Here is a 20,512-nt window from a genome sequence, read left to right on the forward strand (position 1 = left end):
AACGATGCAAACCAAGTAATAAAGCACAGATCGTGTTTTAATCATTGTCAATCGGGGGAGCAACTTTTCCAACAACATGAAGTCTTGTGTATTTTTGAATAAAGCACATGTTTAAATGCTTCAAGCAAGCGTTCAAAATCATCCGACTGGTTTGTTTAATCGAACTTTTATCTTTAAAAATGAAATGATGACAGATCAACGGGACAATGTTGTGTCACATTTTTAGCTTACGTCATTTCCTGCAAATTTCTCAAGTTGTGCGGAGAAAATTTTTCAGAAAACAATTTCTTCTTCTTCTTCTTTTCAAACTTTTCCATTTTAATAAATTTTAGACATTTAAATTAAAAAAAAAAGAAAAATGAATCGAATTGTGAGAAAAATTTCCAATACTCTTGGAGTGACCAATCAGCCGAGAAAGGATTCTTTCCTTGATCCCAGAAGTAAATATCCTTTTTTGTTTGGTTTTCTATTCGAAAAAAAATTCAATTCATCTTCATTTGCAGGTGATTTTCTGGTCGACTCTTTAACAATGACACAAAAAATTCAAATCGGACTTGGAGAAAATGGTATTCATCATTTGCATAATATTTGTAAAACATTTGGCTTGTATTCATTTTCCCTTTCCCAGGTACAGTGCAACGGCTTTGTAGCATCATGGAAGAAGATGCCGTTGGTCCTAGTGAAAATTTGCCGCATCCAATCTTTTGCGAGATGCTCAAACTGTCAGATATTAAAGATGAAAATCGATTCAGTGCTGCCTGTTGGCGTGAATTATCACGATGGATAAAATATGAAGAGATGGTAGAAACAGGAAGCAGTAGATGGTCAAAGCCGCATATCACTCTGCTAACTTTGCAAAATCTTCTTCAATTAAAAAACAGTCTCCGTTCGTGCGGAGAAATATTGCTGGACGTAAATGCCGACAGTTTTGCAGTATTAGCCGGTATGATTTTGTTGTTGCTGGATAAAGTGCAGTTTCTGAACATCTCATTTCATCGTGTACAGACAAGATCACAGAAAGCTGGGGAAAGAGCGCCAGTTTATCGAGAGCAGAAATAAAGCAATGCAAAGAAATACTTATGGCACCAAAGTATCATTTGATCGGTAGCAAATTTGGTTCTGGAAAAGAAAGTATTGAATATTTTTTTTTCTTGCTCACATTCACTGGCCTGCAGCACCACGTTCGTTTAGGTAGCGGTAGTGGAAATGATTCGTTTTATAATCTGCTCGAGCCACTACATGAAGAAAGCATAGCCGCTATAGCGAAGGGTGATAAAACATACGGTACAAGGTCAGTTCATTTTAATTTGCTGAGAAAATTGCAAAAAGATACAGAAGGTGCATGCATACTAATTGGAAGTCCAGACTTTCTCACATATCCACTGGTTCAGTTTGTTCGACTGAAAACAGCTACAGTTATGAAAAACTTGTTCGAGGTAAGTAACTTTAATTCTAATTTTCAACTGAATACTTATTGATTTGTAAATGTTAATTAACATTTGATAATACATAAAGTAAAATAGTGTCGTTTAAAAATGAAATCATTTTACATTTTTGCATATGAACGTTTTTAAAAAGAATATTCATTTGAAATAATTTTATTTTAAACTTTTTACATTTTTGACTCAATAATTGTGTTATTTTATTTAATTGTACAATTTAATTTTGTTAAACTTTATCTTAGATTCCCATTCCAACAAGATTTCTATATATACTTTTGATTCCTAAAGATCACATGGCAAGAGATTCGGATACAATTGGGCGATGTATGGGAACATTGTTTGTCGATGAAGTTTGTTTATTTTGCGCACGTTTATTAAAATTTTTCCAAATAAGCAATTTGATGTCTTACATATTAAAGACAAATTGAAGTTTATATCCAAAAAGTTGCATAACGTTGAAGAATCATCCGTTTTTTTTAATTAATTCTTCATCGTACAATATGCATTTTAAGGTCTTCAGTCATATATGCTACAAAGCAAAAGATAATCTTCATTTATGCTATGGAATTGATGAATTTCTCAGTCAGTCTACTATTGTTCCGGCTGGAAGATTGAGCACCCAAAATCGTCTTGAGCCGCATGACAATCTTTTGCCAGTAAATAATTATTTTCTCGATTGAAGAGATTTCGAAAAATAAAGATTAAGTAAATTAAGATTTGATAAAGCGTTCGCATTTATAGCAAAAACGTTGCTTTGGCGGTCAGCCAACAGAATTGATACGATCCCTGAGTCAAACACCAGAAACTGAAGTGAAGCTTCACCGAACGGGAAAGTAAAATAATTTCTTTTTCTGCAAATAATAAAAATTTCAAATATCGTTGATTATTAAACTACTGCAGGCTTTTCGGTGGTCTAGTGGAAGATATAAAAACAAAAACTCCATGGTATTGGAGTGATTTTCGTGATGCATTTCGTGGACGAATAACGCAAACAATTGCAGCAGCTATATTTTTATTTTTTGCTAATGTTTCCAAAATTATTACATTTGGAGGTGTTATGGATCATGTTTTGCACAAACAGATGGTAAATAATAGTAATAATAATGATAATCGAAACTGAAAATGTTATTTAAATTCAATTATTATATTATGGAAAAATTAAAAGAATTAAACAATCCATTAGACAATATTTGTATAATACGTTTTAAATTTCTTATTTTTATGGCGCTATTGAAAACATACTCGCTGGTGGAGTATGTGGAGTAATATACGCACTATTTTCTGGTCAACCACTTTGCGTTCTATCAGCAACTGGACCTTGTTTAGTGTTTGAAGTAATTATGGATGTGCTATGCAGGTATGAAAAAAAAATGTTTTTTTTTCTTGAAAATTTAATGAATAATTAAAAATTTTTTAGAAAACAAGGTTTCGACTTTTTACTAATCCGACTGTGGGTTGGTCTTTGGACAGGGTTCATGTTGATCATTTTTGTTGCTATTGATGCTTCCGCGTTTGTTGCTTTTATTACACGCTTCACCGAGGAAGCATTTGCAACATTGATTTCACTTATATTTCTGGTCAAAGCAGTAGAAGAACTTATGGAAATTAGCTATGATACTCCTGTTGTAACATCAGTGCAGGTAAGTAGAGTATTTTCATGTCGACATTTCCAATTTTGCCAAATATAAATTTTATGATAAGAATTCCAATTGCACTATTTCCATTTACTTTATCTTTCATCTCTTCAAAAATGATGCTATGATTGAAAAATGATTAATTTGCATACTGTAGATAATTTTGTTCTACTTTTAGAATATTTTCACCAGTCCTTGCTATTGCAAATTTTATTCCAATGACTCTGCTGCAACTTTGCACGAGCCTTATTTATTGCCTCCAAGCACATTGGCAAATTCATCGAGAGAAGGTAAATATTGCATGTAATTTTATCGTCAGTACCGCACTACTCGTTGTTGTTTAGCTTGTCTTTTCGATGGCGGCGTCATTGAAGGCATGCAATGCTTCTACAAGCCGGATGTATTCATGTTCTCTATTATTTTATTTTTTGCTACTTTTTTCATTGCTTTTGGATTGAAATTATTTCGTCATTCCAGTTTCTTTTCAAGCAAGGTAATAAATAATCAGTGAAATGAAAATGTGTTTTGATGCATTTTTGTCAATAGTTTAGGTACGGCATGTTGTTGCAGATTTCAACGTCACGATTGCAATTTTATTAATGACAGCTGCAAAATGGGCAGTAGGAACGGACGTTCCGTGTCTTGAAGTACCGGACAAATTGAACGTAAGAATTAATTTCATATAAATTGAAATTCAACGGTAAATTTTACTAGTAGATTTTTATTAAAATAGCATATTTATGATTTTTTGGTTAAACAATAAATTGTAATATTGGAGATTTCAATTGAAAATATATCATCCAACTGATGACACTGCGCTACAGATTCTTAAGTATTGTAGCCAACTAGAGAACGTGACTGGATTTTAAATCCGTTGGACGTGAAACCATGGTGGATGGCGCTTGCTTGCTTTCTTCCTGCTTGTTTTTTCAGCATCTTGATTTTGATGGATCAAAACATTACCTCAGTTATCATCAATCGGCCAGAAAATAAACTTAAAGTTACAAATTATTGAATTTTGAAATTTTTCGATTAAGACGACGTTTTCATAATTTTTCAGAAAGGTTATGGCTATCACCTTGACTTGGCTGTTATAGCGGTGTTGATGGTCGTCTGCTCAATATTTGGAATACCGTTTTATGTAGCGGCAACGGTTATATCCCTGATGCATGTTGAAAGTTTGAGAATAATGTCTGAAACAACTGCACCTGGCGATGCACCTCAGTTTCTTGGTTTAAAGTAGAACAGTTTAATTTTACAATTTTATCTTATGCATCGCAATTTTTTGCAGTTTGTGTACTTTTTTGAATTCTTTCAGAGAACAACGATTCACAGCGTTGGTTGCCCACTTGTTGATTGGACTATCAGTATTTTTAACCCCCTTTATGAAGGTAGGATTTATGAATAATATGATAATAATTTCACTGAGAGTAATTTTATCAGCTTATTCCCATGCCAGTATTATTGGGTGTGTTTCTCTACATGGGAATTGTTTCACTATCTGGACAGCAGGTAACTTTTAGCATTTTTTAAATTAATATATTTGCCAAAGGTTGATTTTGTATTCTGTTTTCGTTTGGACAACGAATCTTAATCTTGTTCATGCCGAAAAAGCATCAGCCAGATTATACGTGGCTTCGACAAGTGCAACTGAAACGAGTGAACTTATTTACAATAATTCAAATAATCTGTTTTCTGGCTCTCGCGGTTGTCGAAGAAATTAAAGTTATTTCAATGGCATTTCCACTGATGGTAATGATGTTTTGAATTTTAACGTCGAGATTCGATTTAAAATATGCAAAAATTGAACAATTTTCAGCTGCTTTTCATGGTAGCAATTAGAAAAGTGTTGCTGGAGAAAATTTTCACCAGTAGAGAGTTGATGGCGTTGGATGATTTATTACCGCCTTGGAAAGAGCTAATTCGCCCTAAACCGTTGCCAAAGGATGCGCATTTTGATTCGAATACGAAATTTACTGAACAAGAGCTGCAACTGTTGGATGAAAGTGCAAATGACCGATTACGTGAAGAATCATGACGGTGAAAAAATGATAAAAAAATTAGTAATATAATTTCGCATGTATTATCAATATTATTGTTCAGTTTTGCATACTTTTACATGTACACCCACCTACCCACAGAAACACATTTGTTTCACATTCTATTGAACTACATGCAAAACTTGTATCTGCAGATGCTTTTCAGATTTTAAATTACTTTTATCGTCATTTAAATTTTAAAATTTTTCTAGTAGGTTTTTAAGGATGTTTTCTGGACATTCCTTTGAATAATTTGACAAAATTAAAGCAAAGTTTCATTCAAAAAAAAATATATATATGGCTGTTTGTTATTTAAATGTTCCAACTTTGACTTTACAAAAAAAATCACATATCGACTGAGTGGTTAAAAGTTGGTTAACTGACTTGCTTGTAATGATAATCCAGTTTTCTTCAAAGTTGCTTTAAAATAATTATTTGTATCATTATTTCAAGCTTTGTTAGTTGTGTATCAAAAAATAAATCACTGTTCGTATTAGATGAAAAAATTTGTGAATTTTCTATGAATTTTTTCAAGCGGAAAAATTCTGCTTTAATGAAGAACTTTAAACACAATAAATTGACCATTGTAAGCATGCAATTCGACACTTGAACATTGATATTATTCTACACACGTCAATAACATTTTTCATCATTTACAAGTGAAATTGGTGTTTCCTTTTTGTTTGTAAAATTAATTTTAGAAAAATTACATATCATGATTATATGCAAACAAGATTATATAAAAAATGAAATTTACTGACAAACAATACAACCGTAATGTTATATTTATTTCATCGTGTGATTTATGAATCGTGAGTTATGAATGAGCATCATTTGCTAAAAATATTTGCAAATTTTAATTGTATAAAAAAGAAAGTAAACAGTAAAACATTTCGGTTGAAAAAAAATTAAATCATCATTTTTACAAAAATTCGACTAAATCTTCCCAACAGCTAACGGATATAAGCTTTGTGAGCAAGTTGATGAAAAATTACCATCCAGGTGATTGAAATTTTTCTCTTTTCAATAATTATTCGCAGACGCTTTCGTCCATCTGTGCTATTTTCAATAAAGCTGAACAAAAGTTACATTACACGAAACTTTTCAATGAATTTTTACTATAAAAAATTGTTGTACAAAATGTTGTGGGAAAATAAACAACTTCGCAAAGCATATTTTTTGCAATTTATGAATAATGTTGCCGTTTTATCAATTCCATTTATTGCGTTCAGTTATTCAAAATAGCTTCATTCTTATTTTTCTTTCGATCTTTGCCATATTTGTAATGTTCTCCGTTTGGCCTTCGTTGAAAAATTTGCATAAATTGATAAGCCTATCGATTAAAAATTAACACCGATTTGAAAATATCAATTTAAATAAAACTACTTGCTACGAATGCAGTTTTTTCTAAAAAAAAGCTGTTCACTAATTTCAACTTTTTTTATTTTATTCATTAGTCAGTATTTGGATATTTTTCTTCTCGTCAATGATATACAATTTAAATAAATGAACAAAATGAAATAAGAACAAAATTGATGATAAATGTTACAAGTATGAAAAGCACGATAATTAATAAACGAATATACTGTTGACCTTTGATGATTGTGAAAATGAATTTACTGACTGACGTCGAATTTCACGATGATGCAAATACTTTGGATGTTTTCAACTTTTCATCTTTTCTCATGGCAATAATTTGCTGTTCTCGAAATTGTCCAATTAATTTGCATATTCATGATGATCATTCCAAATGGACATTTTATTCGTATGAGGAAGTATTGAATTTGAAAATTTTTATATTTTACCGATAATTTGTGAAATTGGTTTTCATCAAATGTTGTGAGTGGAATTGATATATATATATATTTTTAATATATGTTGGTTAATAAATCTTCAATTCCACCAAACAGATTGGTACAAAAACAAAACGGCGTTGGCAGTTGAAATAAAAATGATGACAGCTGCGCAGATGCTTTTCAGTTTGATTTGTTATCAACGTTGCCATGACATGGCGGATCAACCTGTCTCTTGAAGAAATGGCTGTTGAAAAGCGGGCTTTGAATGTTGCTGCAAATTAGCTGTCATTTTCCACCGTTGAAAAATAATACTAATTATAATGTGACGGGGAATATTTTTGTACGCGATGAATTTTCAAATTTATCAAAAATTAATAATATTTCCACAATTTAATGTAAACAACTGGGTCAGCATTGTAAAAGTGAAAATTGATTTCACACTTTATGCAAACTTTTCACCGGACATGATCAATTTTCACGCGTGTAAACTTTCATTTCTTTTCTTTATTTTTTCTTAAAAAATTCAACGGATGCTTATTAAACGAAAAACAGACAACAATAACAACAACAACAATTGCACTGTTTATTCCATCATCGAGATCGAATCGATCGATCAAATATTCCATTGGAAAAAAATTGCAAACCAATGCACTGTATCGATTCCACAATTAACCGGCGAAATCTGATCTTACTGTAGCTTATCAATATTGTTAAACAGTAAATTGTATGTGCCGCCAAAATTAAACTCTTCTGCACTGTTGTTCAACTAGGGTCGCATAAAAAAGCCAAAAAAATGAATCGTTTCACGTTTGAAATTCAAATTTGAAAACAAAAATTAATAATTCGTTATTGCTTCATTGTCAAAAGAAAACAAACGACGTATATTTAATCAAATTTTATGCTTAAAATTCAAAAAGGAAATTATAATTTCCAATTCAGCCGAATCGAGTATAATTTTCAGTTTTGTAATTGAAAACCAATGCGGGGCGATGATGCTTTTCGTCGAGTAAATTTGAAATTTTTTTTCCACTTATGTGACATACTGTAACCCACATTTTTGAATATTAAACTATATGAGCATGTTAGTTCGTTTTCATTGTTGGACTGTGTGTGTGTGTGTGCGCGCGCGTGTGTGCTTTGGGGGAGTTTGGCGTCTTGAACTTGTATGCGGATGTTGAAACGCATCAGTGATTTCGATTATTGATTGCGATTTGATTCTTGATTATAAACAGGTTGGTTGTATTGAAGAATATTATTTGAATTTTGGCTTTAATATATATTTTTTATCCCTGAAATTGTTGTTCGAAAAGTTGTGAAACAGGGATCGAGGATAAATTAATAAATTGTGGACAAGAGCAACAGCATGTGTGATTTCAGTATGAGATGATGATGATGGTGGTGCTTTGGGGAATTGCGGAAATAGCCGAATACACGAACTTCTTTCCGGATATTGTGTGTGTAGCAAGAAGTTGGTAGATTGGCATGGTCAGGTGGGCGAGCCAAGTGGTCCAGTTGCTGACCTGTGTTGGTTCGTTCGTGTCTATTTATTATTATTATTATTATCATCATCATCAGCAGCAGCAGCAGCAATACAAGCATTGTCCACATGAAGGTTGTTGTTGGTGACAGTGGACAAGTACGGTTGGGTCGGTCAGCAGGAAATTTTAGGTCGTCCGGTCGACCTGGGATGAATTATTTGGAAAATTGTCCCAACAAACCGGTACCTGGTGACAATCGATTGGTTGGTGTCGCTTTGGTCGCAACGTGCACAGCGCCGTATATGGAGAGGGCACGGGTCGGGCACGTCGGATTCCAATTGGTCAGCTCTAGTGACAGACAATTGCAACCGCATGACAACGCCATTTTGCCCGGCGCGCAATTTGTTTGGTTACTCTTGCCAACGCGTGACGACGCGCACAACTTCTTCACTCTTCCCAACCGATCAACATGTTCCACCGTTTGCCTGCCTGCCCGCTTTGCTCCAAAATATTTTCTCCACTTTATGCAAATTTATCCTTTTACTCTTGTCTTTTCACCTTTTATCCACTCTGAGATAAAAATACGCACCACCACCAACTTGGATCCCAACATTATTACTACATCATCTTTGTTTCTATTACGCATTTACTTCCACCTTCGCGTTTTTTTTTCTTGTCTTATTTTTTTTCTTCTTAATACTTTCTTATCACATGTTTCAATATTCACAGAAATACAACACACTACCTGTACTGTATACATACACGCACGGATACACAAATCGATCATAACGAACACATTGCTGCAAAACATCGATCATTATGAACGGCACTTTGTCTACTAGTCAAAGTATGGATTCGGTGAACATGTGCAACGATGATGAAGTAAGTGATTGTTGCTTATTATTATCCTCCGTCTGCTTGTTCACTATTCGCTTGATTCATCTATTCACGGACACAATTTTATGCACGATTATTTTTCATATATTCACAAATGAGATGATTGTATATTTTCCGTCATCAACAATTTCAACACTAATCTGTAATTTTATCCACTCTATGATTACTGTAAAAATTGATGCAGATACATGATAACGATGACCATGATGACATTGCCTCGTTTTCTTTGTTCATTGTTAAGCTGCATTGTAGTCCAGGTAAAGAATTGGAACACGTCAGACAATGGAAATGAAATCCGGCATGCTTTTTTTTTCCACCAAAGAACAATTGTCTACAATTTACTGTCAATCATATTCATATAATACTACATTTAATACATTTAATAATAATAATCTACTTTTCATTTGTTGTATAAAAGAATAGGGTGAAAAAAAAACAGAAAGATTTGATAGAAAAAATCGGTCATCTATCCACCTGTCTATGCTAATTGTTGTTTGCAATCTTTATGATAATTCTGACTGTCTGTTTCTTCTGGGGCAATTTGTTTGAAAAATATTCCAACTTGTTTATTTATTTATGCTCTTTTAACATACCTCCATTAAATGGAAGATGGGTAGGCGTTCTTTTCCAAATAGTAAAGTTTTCAAAACTGTCAATTACGCAAAAATTGTGACGCAGCTTTTATGCAAAAAGCACAACCAGTCAGTAGTAGTAGTAGTATTCGCTTGTCTTTTTCACATTCCAGTTTATATCCTCCTCCTGTGAATTTAATATTAATTTTTGTTATTTTTTAAAAATACTTCAACAACCATATCCCACTACAATTTACTTGTTTACACAATTAGAATCTTGTTTACACATTTTTCAATGTTATGACTCTTATTGACAGACAGCTAAGTGAAAAAAAGCCAAATTGTCAGCTTAATAAACTAGTTTTTACCATTCAAGTCCAAACTCTTTATTTGTTCTCTTCCATCCGTTGCATTTCTATTATTCTATACATGCTTGGTCACTACTTCATTGTTACGCCATTATTTTTATTCTTCAGACAATTTAATTTCAACCAATGACCTTTGCATAAAATAACAAAATATTCAAATTACTTTCTTTGATGAATGTACACATTTTTTACCGATGGGAAGTTCATCTTTGGATATGATTGGATGAATTTGTCGTTCAATTTAAATATATTTTCCATACCAGCAGAATTATGTAAATTTTTTTTATATTTTGATGAATAGTAATATATAGTATTGTTGGTGTTTTTTTTTCAAGTTAATTATTTTCATTCAATTTAAGTTTTCCAGTGAATTATTACCGACGATGTTGATTGATGTTGTTGTTGCTTGCGGGTGTTGTTTTGATTTTTATCATGCTTTTGGTGCAAATTGACATGGGACGTTCAATTTTTCACGTTTAAATTTTTTATCAATCCAAATGGTGGTATATATGGATAATTTTTTTTCATATAATTTTTGATTTTTTTTATTTCTTGATGGAAAATTGTTGTATTGAAAACGTGCTTTGCGTGGTCACGTTTTCTGTGATGTCAAAGTTGGAAAAATTTCCGTCTATAATCATCCTTGAGTAGGAGATTCGTTCAAGGAGAGAAAGTAATTGCGTGTTAATTTTTCGAAAACAGGCAACGGAAATGATTGAAATGTTAAATTTTATTGGGCTTTTTAATTTAATAATAATAATTTTCTATAAAGAGCAACGTTATGTGATGTAAAATGAGTTGGTAGAGAAATTGAAAAACAAATTTCAATTTTCCTATTATATTTGTGTGTGTGTGTATGAATGAAAACAAATTTCTAATAATAAATAATAATGGTGATAATGGAAAAGCATCGGACGGGTTGGAAATGTGGCAACAACGGAGCAAGCAGGTTTTGCTTATTCTTTTGTCCAAAATATGCACGACTGCATACGTATATCAGGTGTATGTAATATTTATGTGTAAAGTTGATGTCAGGGCAGATTTTTTAAAAACGACGTTGAAGTGAAGAGAAGTGGTCCATTTTGCATTGTCGCTTTGTGAAAATTAAACGCAAATTGACTTGCAATTGACAATTAGACCAAGGACAATTCCTACATATACTTGTCAGCACAGGTTGGTTGTATCAAGGTTGTTTATTGGGCGAAAATTTTTTCTTACTATAATACTTTTTGTTTGTTGTTCAATTTTAAAAATATTATTTATTATTGTTGTTGTTGTTACTTTTATAATAATGAAATACATTAATGACAAGGTTAAGCAGAATTGGAAATGTTTCAATTTGTGCAATAAATTTTCAATATCATTATTCTTCTTCTTCTTCTTTTATACGTTTCGAATTGAATACAACAACAGCTGCTAAATTTCACATTGAAACTTTTCTTCCAAGTTTTTGCGAAAACATGTGGACTTTTTCATGGTGTTTTTTTGCAATAAAAGAAAATTAAAAAATTTTTCAAAGTTACTTTGAAAAATATGTTTCAACCAAGTCAGTCATCTAGTTGGTCAGTTTGCTGTCTTTAATCTCTTTTTGATGAATAATTGCAATTATTTTTTCTTTTCATGTTGATGTTGATGTTGACGTGCAACTGTTTTTCTATAATGTGTTGGATATTTTTAATTGAAATATGAATTGTATTCTCTTTTTTTTTTAATTTCAAATTTTAACTACGTTGATGATGTACATCAGACAAATTATTTTCAAAATTATTATTACACAATACTAATTCAAAAATTCTCTTTTCATCGATTCATAAATTTTTAATATTCGCAGTATAGGCTAGGTTGAATTTTTTTAAAAAAAAATTAGTCCGTAAATCCATTAACCGGATTTGGGCGCGTTTCTACTGCAGGGTGTTGAATTAGATTTTTTTTGCTCGTACAGTAATATAAGCAAGAATGCAGGGAAATTTTCTGAAGCGGATTGAATTTTGAAAACCAGTTTCTTTTTGAAACTTTTCAACACAAAAACCTGCTCTTTTGCTCTCAAGGTCAAAAAATGAAATGGCACTATTATTATTATTATTATAACTGATGCAATTGGTTGTTGTTGTTGTTGTTATTAAAAATATAAATAAGGATGAATTTAATAAAAATAAATAATTTTATTTATTAAAATTTATCATAATGTTGTAAATGTAACCGATTTGATAATAACTAAAAATATGATATCACTTTTTCTTATATTTACAAAACGTTCTCATCTATCTTTACTTGTTTGTTATTTTTTTTCTTCCAACAATTTGATGTGTTGTTTGTTCCTAAAAATTTTTCTACTTCTGTTCATTTTTAATTGATATAAAAAATTGATTTGCTCACAAACAAGACAATGAAAAAAATTACCATTTTCATTCTTAATGATCCACTTGCATTCTATTGTTGTTTGTCTGATATTCTGTAGGAAAGTTATGCATATTTTTATTGGCAATTTGCTCAATTTTCTGTGCTTGTCTCTTTCTACATTGAACATGCAAAAAAGGGGATCGATTTACTTTGATTACATTATTGATATTCGAAATGTGAGATGCTGCTATATTTTTCCAAAATTGTCCACATTCATTGTGCAACAGGCTTTTCTAATTGAAAATGATCCTATTTGTGCAAGAGTTATTTTTGTTATTTCATATTTTTGTTGATGTTATTTTTTTTTTAATTTAGGTGAGAACATTGTTCGTCAGCGGTTTACCAATAGATGCAAAACCTCGAGAATTGTATTTATTATTTCGAGCTTATAAAGTAAATTTATTATTATTATTATTATTATTAGTGTTATTATGATGAAGAAATAATATTGATCCATTTTAGGGTTACGAAAGTTCACTGTTAAAAGTAACACAGAAGAATGGTAAAGCGACAACAGTAAGTAGTTTATGAGAATTTTTCTTTTTTATTTTTCCTTGTATATTTTTGATAATGTTGAATAATATTCAAATAATAATAATAATAATAATAATAATTTTTTCTTCTTCTTCTATAGCCAATCGGATTTGTAACGTTCAATTCAAGAGCAGCTGCTGAAGAAGCAAAACAGAGTCTTCAGGGTGTGAAATTCGACCCGGAACTTCCGCAACCAATTCGACTGGAATTTGCCCGCAGCAATACTAAGGTTTGCAAGCCTAAAGTGCAATCACCACCGGCAAGCGCGTATGCTCCATTTCTGCATCCGATCACTGGTCGTAAGTTGCTAGTTGCACTATCACTTGTCGAAAATAGGAACGAAAATGTTGTTGTTGCCTACCTTTTTTTATTTGTTGTTTATTTATTTATTTATTTATTATGCTTCATGCTATTGTCATTTTCTCTGTTGTTGTAAAATTGCACCGTATTGTGACACACATACCAGACACACGCTTATTTGTGTTGTTCATGTGTGCGTGTGTGACAAGTATGCTCTTGGACGTGTCCAATGTGTTGTCCGGTGCTTGACCATTTTCAATGAATGGCGGCAATGTGTTTGCTTGTTGCTTGAGAATAGTTTGTCTGATTGGTTTGCGTCTATTTTAAGATGAGTTGATGGCACCAATTTTGCACGGTCCCGGTGCGGATTTGTTCCATCCGGCGTTGGCATCTTACGCGGCTGAATTTGCACAGACTTTTCCACATCCTCTGCTTCAGAACACACTGCAGCACCCTGCATTACCAGTAAATTCGCAAAAACAACAATAATAATTATTATTATTCAATTTTATTCTTTTTTTTAAGCCGATTCCCCATCAATTAGCAAGTCATTATCCAGCGGCAATGTTAGCAGCAGCTTCAGGCATGCCAGGAATGTTACCACCTGCCAGCTTGCCTCCAACATCTGTCAGTAGTATGTCTGCTGGACAACCGTCGACTACACTGTTTGTAGCCAATTTGGGCGCCAAAACGCAAGAACAAGAACTGTTGGAAGTGTTCAGCAACATCCCAGGCTTTATTCGTTTACGTATTCTCCACAAAAACGGGTTTCCTGTTGCTTTTGTTGAATACTCGGTAAATTGTCATTTTGAATAATTTTTTTTTAAAAATAGTTTCGATGATTTTTATTCGACTTTTCAGGACGTGATCAATGCCAATCATGCGTTGAACGCGCTCCAGGGCTTTGTGCTGATGTCTTCGGATCGCGGTGGTATGCGTATCGAATTTGCCCGAAGTAAACCTGCTGAAGTAGGTGGTGGCTTTGGGCGCAAAAATTAAAAACTGCGCATAAATTTGAATATGCACAAACCACCGTGTGTTGTGTTTCAGATTCGCACTGAAGAATATTTGAATGGAACCGCAACGCCAACTTGAGGTGAATGTGTTGTTTGTGTGCGCGCATGTGTGTGTGTATCTGTGACGTTGAAGCGCACTTTTTCTTTTTCTATTTTTATTTCACCATGTTAACCGACCGAAAGTTTCACAAAAAAATAATGGATCCTGTTTTTTTTTCTTCACATGGTTTATTTATCACTATCACTATTATTATAATTGTCATTTATCATCATCAATATATACACATATTATATTTTTTGTTGCACAACAAGAAAACTACTATTATTATTATTATTTTCATTTTTTTCTTCTCTCTATATTATTTATTATAATTGAATTCAGTTATTCGCTTGGTTTAAAGGAGAGAACAACTGTTTTTTTTCATTTTTAATAATTTTTTCAACAATGTTGTGTTCATTTTCGACATTTTACAGAGTGATTTTTTTTTCCATTTTTAATTCTGAGCATATATTATTATTTGTATGCACAAAAAAATGATGTTGTTTTTGAAAACATATTTATTTATATATTCTTTATATGTATCTATATTTATATTCTTTTTTTTATTGAGAGATTTCTATTGTAATCTCTTCGAGTTACGTTTCAGATAAAAATCAGCGTACAGAATTTCTGCGGATCTGATGTTTCTTCCATCTTTTAACTGAGGTTTCTGGAATGTTTCGTTTTCTTTTATTGTTTTTATTATTTTTAAATCTTTACCGTTTAGCCGTGTTCGTAATTCAGGCTTTCATTTTTGACATGCCTTTGAAAAGAAAAAAATTAAAATTATACATAATATGCAAAATTTTGCATTGTTAATTGTGTTTTTGTCACATTTAAACATTTATTGTTCCAGTTGAACATGCTATAATTCCATGCTACCGACTACGCCAGTCAATCCGTGCGTGTAAAAAACATTGAAACGTGAAAGAAAAGTTGATTATTAGAAATGAGATGTGTGTATGCTTTTTCTGTTGGACAAAAATTGAGAAAGAATTTGCAAAACATGCACCTAAAGTGAATAATATTTTTTCTTTTTTGTACTTTTGTCCTAGACAACAGTATGATTTAAAACTGTGAAAACTGCTTACTGTTTGAAAAGATAATCAAGTAAGAAAGTAGTTGGTTATCGATGAAAAAAAAATTTTTTATTTTAAATTTTCCCATCGATTGTGATGCAGTATAATGTTGCAAAAAAATAATAATAATAAAACACTATAATAAACAAACTGTTGTTTGATTGTATATAAATAATTATTGTTGAAATTTTTCAATATTGATCGATCAAATAACTAACCGGCTGACGACAATGAAGATTGATTGCAATTTGAGTTTCAATTTTTGAAATTTATTTTCAACAACCACATGGTGAAAAGAAGCCGATATATATATATATATATATGTATGATGCGTCTGCGTACTCAATTTTTGTTTTTCTGCTTTAAGCCAGTTGAAAATTCATTCCATTAGTAATTAAAGTGAATTTTCTCGACATTATTCCATTTGAATTTTCAAACAACTGCTCAATTTCACCTCGAATTGCGAGTAAAATGAAAAAATTAACTGCTTTCCATTAAAATTGACATAAAAAATGTCCCGATGAAAATTTCTTCCGCTCGTAAAAGAAAAAAAAAGTGAAAATTATCTCGTGAGAAAGCATCATTTATTTACACGGGATATTTATTTTTCAACGTATAATATTAAAAATATACAAAGTGTGTGAAAATGAACATGAACATGAAAAGGGCGACGAGACATTTGATAGCCGACGGTAAAAGTGAAAAAGTACAAAACAGCCAAGAGATATTATATGTTTGGGGGGGGGGGGATTGTAATTTCAAATTGCCGCTCAATTATTACAAGTGAGTTGAAATTTGTCGTCGAGTAATGGAAATTTCGAATAGAGGTAAATTTCAAAAAATATTCTGCTTATAATTTATGATAATTGTAGCAATAATGACAAGATGGTGAGGGTGAGAGGGAAGGAAAGGGAAGGGGAGAGAATTTTGTAAAGAAAATTTTACCCATAAAATTTGTTAGCGTAAAAGGGCGGGGTTCTTTTCTTTGCCGACAAAGGGTTTGACAAAAATGCGCATTTTGCAATATTTACACAGCAATTAAAGCATCAAAGCTGAACGGAGGAACGTTTCGGCTTGGTCCAGCTTTGTCCAACGGTGACCGGTAGCTATGTTTGCTCTTTTTTGCCAAAACAAACAACCATTGATCTCCGGATTTCCCTTTATTCTCTCTATTTCTACCTCTAACCGGCAATCAAATGGAAGCAGATCAAAAAGCCTTGTACAACGGACGCTTGTTTATTGTACAGACAAACAATGCTAGATGTCTCTATAAAATTTGCAAATTGTAATTTTTCACAACTGGACAAATAAATATGCATATTGAAAGGATTATCAAAAAAGAAAAAGGAATTATACTTTTATTTAAAAAATATATTTTTTTCCAATTGTAATAAAAGAAATTTGTTTATTTATTTATAGAAAATTTATTGGATCATTTTGTTTGAAATGCATCTGTTGCTGTTGGTCAGCATCAGAATTGTTCACGAGTGAAAAGAAAAAAACATTTTCCCTCTATCACCAGTCAATGTGCTTTTCTATCAGTGAGTATGATATTTCATTAAATTTTTTATAATTATTTTTCAAAATAATTTTCATAATCATCATTAGTTGTATTGTAATAGAATGCAAATGAAGTTCATGATTTCTTTTTCAATTTACTCTTCTATTCGATAATAATATCAATTAATTATTGATGAATGTGAACATTTGTTTTTCAATAGAAATTAATAATTTATTTTATTTATAATATTAACATTTGACTTATCAATTCATGAATTTCTTTTTTTTCTTTTATTTTGATAAACAAAATTTTACTTTTTTGAAATAGTGAATTCAATTAAAAAAATTAAATTCGAAATCGAATCGAAAATGCATTCAAATTATATAATTGTGATGATTCACGCGAATTCTTAGATGAGGAAATTTTTTTTTTTGAAATATGAAAACAAACTGTTCACTATGTTTGTACACTAATGTCAAAAATTATCGGAAAGAAAAACCGATCGACGATCAATTTTAATGATCAACAGGAAAAAAAACAACAAAAAGGAATTCATAAATTAAATATTTGATACAATTCTATTCTATTTTATTCCAGATGTTGTTGTACTTTTGCGTTCGTACTGACAATAATACGTTATAAGGAGCAGGAGATTCAGTTGCATATGGAAAAATATTTTAATATATTAATAATTTCAATTTTTTTCAGAATATACAATTTGATATTTATATATGTTTATATGGTATGAAATTATTGTGGCCTAATTTAATTGATAATCAATTAATTCTACAAAGTTAAATCAAAACAGTAATAATAAATGTAAGATTATATGACGAATGATGAATGTTTGAATGGCTGTTTTCCTACCATCCGATTAGTAATTAATTAAAATTTCAATTGAAATTCAACCGACAAAATGCATCAATTTCTTCTTCACCGGGTAAATGAATGGGAATTTCCCATTTTTTTATTTTCAAAATGAAGAAAAGTTTTTCTTTTTTTTATTTCTTTGTATCCCAATTTGAAAAATTTATTTTTTCAGCCGTCGTGTTTGATGAGAAAAAAAATTTTCCCATCTTGAATAACATTCAAACCAACGCACAGTCAGTTCAGTTCAGTTCAGTTGAACTGAAATGTTCAATTGAAAAAAAAAATCAATATTTCAATATCGATGGCATCCCAAGCTCACAGTGCATTTTTTGAAAAAATTATTTTTTGACAAACGTAATTTTGAAGTGGAATATTTGTATTAATTTTTTCGTAAATTCTTGGTCTTTTTTCATCAAAATAGTATTTATTAGTATTAAACTATTTGTCCAGTGAACGTGTTTCTTTGTCTGTATATTCACTCCAAAGAGTATGTAGATGTAGATGTGTCAGACAGTGCAATCGATTCAGAGATTTCCGTGAGATGATGATGATTAAAAAATTTTAATAATAATAAACAAGATAAATGACAATAAAAAAGGTTGAAAAAATGGAAATTATCCATTAATTAATTAGCATATTGGTTTAAAGAAATTATGCCAGTCGACAGCTATCCGCTTGTGTTGTCGGCCGCTGTGAAATATTGATCAGCTTGCGTAATAGTTTGTAGATGAAGTTCGAGGATGGAAGAAGTATTGGTTTTAGTCGAATGTTAACGAATGAAAAACTCTGACAACTTTCGATCCATTCGTCTTGACAACCGCAGCATAAGCGCACGAACAAAATTCTATGATCTATAATAAATAATACGTTGCGCAATCGTCGTACCAACTTGCCGCATTTTTATTCAACTGAGCAACTGTTATTCGCATTTGCATATTCAACAACAACAAACAAAATAAGAAAACATTTAAATTTTTGGAATCGTTAATTTTGCACATTTCAACGATGCAAAATGTTGGATTACCGCAAAATGATTTATTTATTTGTTCAATAGAAGAAAAAGAAGCCATTAGCAGCAGCTTTTCGCAAGTAATGTAAGAAATTTTTCCTTCTTCAGTTGTACAGTAAGCTGTTTGCAATTTGTACAAGTAGTTGAGTTATTTTCTTTATCCATATCATTTCATCAAAGCTTATTGTACAAATGATGAAATCTTACACGATATCCGACTCATCGAGGAGTTGTTTTCCTTTTTTACCATGGATCTTATTCGTAATTTTATATAATTTCTTTCTCTTACCATTCGCAGCTCATCAATCAATTTAAATTATTTCAAAAATTTCCATTTCTACTTTAATAATTATCATTTTTTAAAAGCAAAAAAAAGAATAAAACAATTATATGCGTATGTTGGTGGAAAATTTTTCATTTCAAACATTTTTATGCTATATGTATTTATATTATCGATCGATCAGTCAGTCAGTCAAATGATGAAATGGATAAATTTACATGTTTGTTAATTTCAAAAAATTAATATCAATCAAATTATATACATATATGAAAATATTATCTGGATGTGTTAATTTTGACTTTCTTTTTTTATTTTGAAATTCAACTTTTCCAAACGCGCATACTGACTTAATGATGCGTGAGAAAATGCTCAATACAAGAAGTTGAGCGTATTGATTTTAGCTTCAACCGAGCAAAATATCGATTATTTCAAGAAGTGAAATGTTTTAAACTTGCATTACAACTTACAGCACGGTCAGTTTTCCTGTAATTGACGCGTTCGACTTGGATAACTTGTGAAGCGTTGGATAACATGTTGGCTTGATTGCATTTGAAATTTTTGTCAACAACTGTATGCAAATTTGAGAAAAAAAAATTTTTTTTTCAACAGTTCAAATTGTGCATATCGCTTACATGAAAAAGTTCGTATTAAATTTAAATTTTTTCCAATTTCAAATTTTTGCAAGTAACAATTGTTCTTGTTGTACATGTTGTTTTGAATAATTGATGATGATCATTTTATTTACGAGTGTCATTTGTTTTTTTTTTGCAAACTTAGCATTTCGAAGAAGCGGCATATTGCATTTAGCCTTTGCCACAGAGAGAAGAACGAAAATTTTCATTTGCAACAGTGGACAAAATTTTATTTGCGTTCTTGGCTCAACTGTGTTCAGTTTGCAGCAGTAGCATTTCTTTGAATTTGCTCGAAAGCAGAGCCGTTTGCAAAATATTCAACTTCAACTGTTGCCGCTGGTCGGCGTTAGCGGCAAAAATTTAGCATCGTATATTCGTTCGTATATTACATACATATATATATATATAATATATATAAGAGCAATTTTCTTAGATAGTGTTCATTTTTGAAATTTTATTGCCGCATATGTAACTTTTGGAACCGTATTGGAAAAAGAAAAATGAAGAGAAAAGATGGGAAGAGAGAGAGAGACATGGGTCGTCTCAGTTGAAGCTGTATTATTAATAATAATAATAATTATTATTATTATTATAGCACGCTCGTTTTTTATTTTTATAAGTTTTA

At 31.3% G+C, this 20,512-nt stretch overlaps 4 protein-coding genes across 4 annotated transcripts; all 4 read left to right on the forward strand.

Moving 5' to 3' along the window:
* The first annotated feature begins 358 nt into the window (after positions 1–358).
* Positions 359–2,613, forward strand: Tsp_10439 (sodium bicarbonate cotransporter 3). The gene is made up of 9 exons (XM_003372833.1): positions 359–440; positions 504–566; positions 629–943; positions 976–1,436; positions 1,685–1,792; positions 1,955–2,098; positions 2,184–2,275; positions 2,343–2,526; positions 2,608–2,613. Exons 1-9 carry the CDS (start codon positions 359–361, stop codon positions 2,611–2,613), a joined length of 1,455 nt encoding a protein of 484 aa, XP_003372881.1.
* Positions 2,614–3,422: 809 nt separating this feature from the next.
* Tsp_10440 (electroneutral sodium bicarbonate exchanger 1) lies at positions 3,423–5,114 on the forward strand. The gene is made up of 8 exons (XM_003372834.1): positions 3,423–3,569; positions 3,628–3,741; positions 3,918–4,076; positions 4,137–4,315; positions 4,395–4,467; positions 4,520–4,588; positions 4,697–4,828; positions 4,896–5,114. The coding sequence occupies exons 1-8, from the start codon at positions 3,453–3,455 to the stop codon at positions 5,112–5,114; spliced, it is 1,062 nt and encodes a 353-aa protein (XP_003372882.1). The 5' UTR covers positions 3,423–3,452.
* Positions 5,115–8,517: 3,403 nt separating this feature from the next.
* Positions 8,518–9,178, forward strand: Tsp_10441 (conserved hypothetical protein). Its single transcript, XM_003372835.1, has 2 exons — positions 8,518–9,051; positions 9,119–9,178. Exons 1-2 carry the CDS (start codon positions 8,518–8,520, stop codon positions 9,176–9,178), a joined length of 594 nt encoding a protein of 197 aa, XP_003372883.1.
* Positions 9,179–11,116: 1,938 nt separating this feature from the next.
* On the forward strand, positions 11,117–14,459 carry Tsp_10442 (protein couch potato). Its single transcript, XM_003372836.1, has 8 exons — positions 11,117–11,226; positions 12,808–12,889; positions 12,942–13,019; positions 13,089–13,142; positions 13,261–13,459; positions 13,789–13,925; positions 13,986–14,255; positions 14,322–14,459. The coding sequence occupies exons 1-8, from the start codon at positions 11,117–11,119 to the stop codon at positions 14,457–14,459; spliced, it is 1,068 nt and encodes a 355-aa protein (XP_003372884.1).
* Positions 14,460–20,512: the final 6,053 nt, after the last annotated feature.

This window comes from Trichinella spiralis (genome assembly GCF_000181795.1).
Source record: "Trichinella spiralis strain ISS 195 chromosome Unknown Scfld8, whole genome shotgun sequence".
Lineage (NCBI taxonomy): Eukaryota > Metazoa > Nematoda > Enoplea > Trichinellida > Trichinellidae > Trichinella > Trichinella spiralis.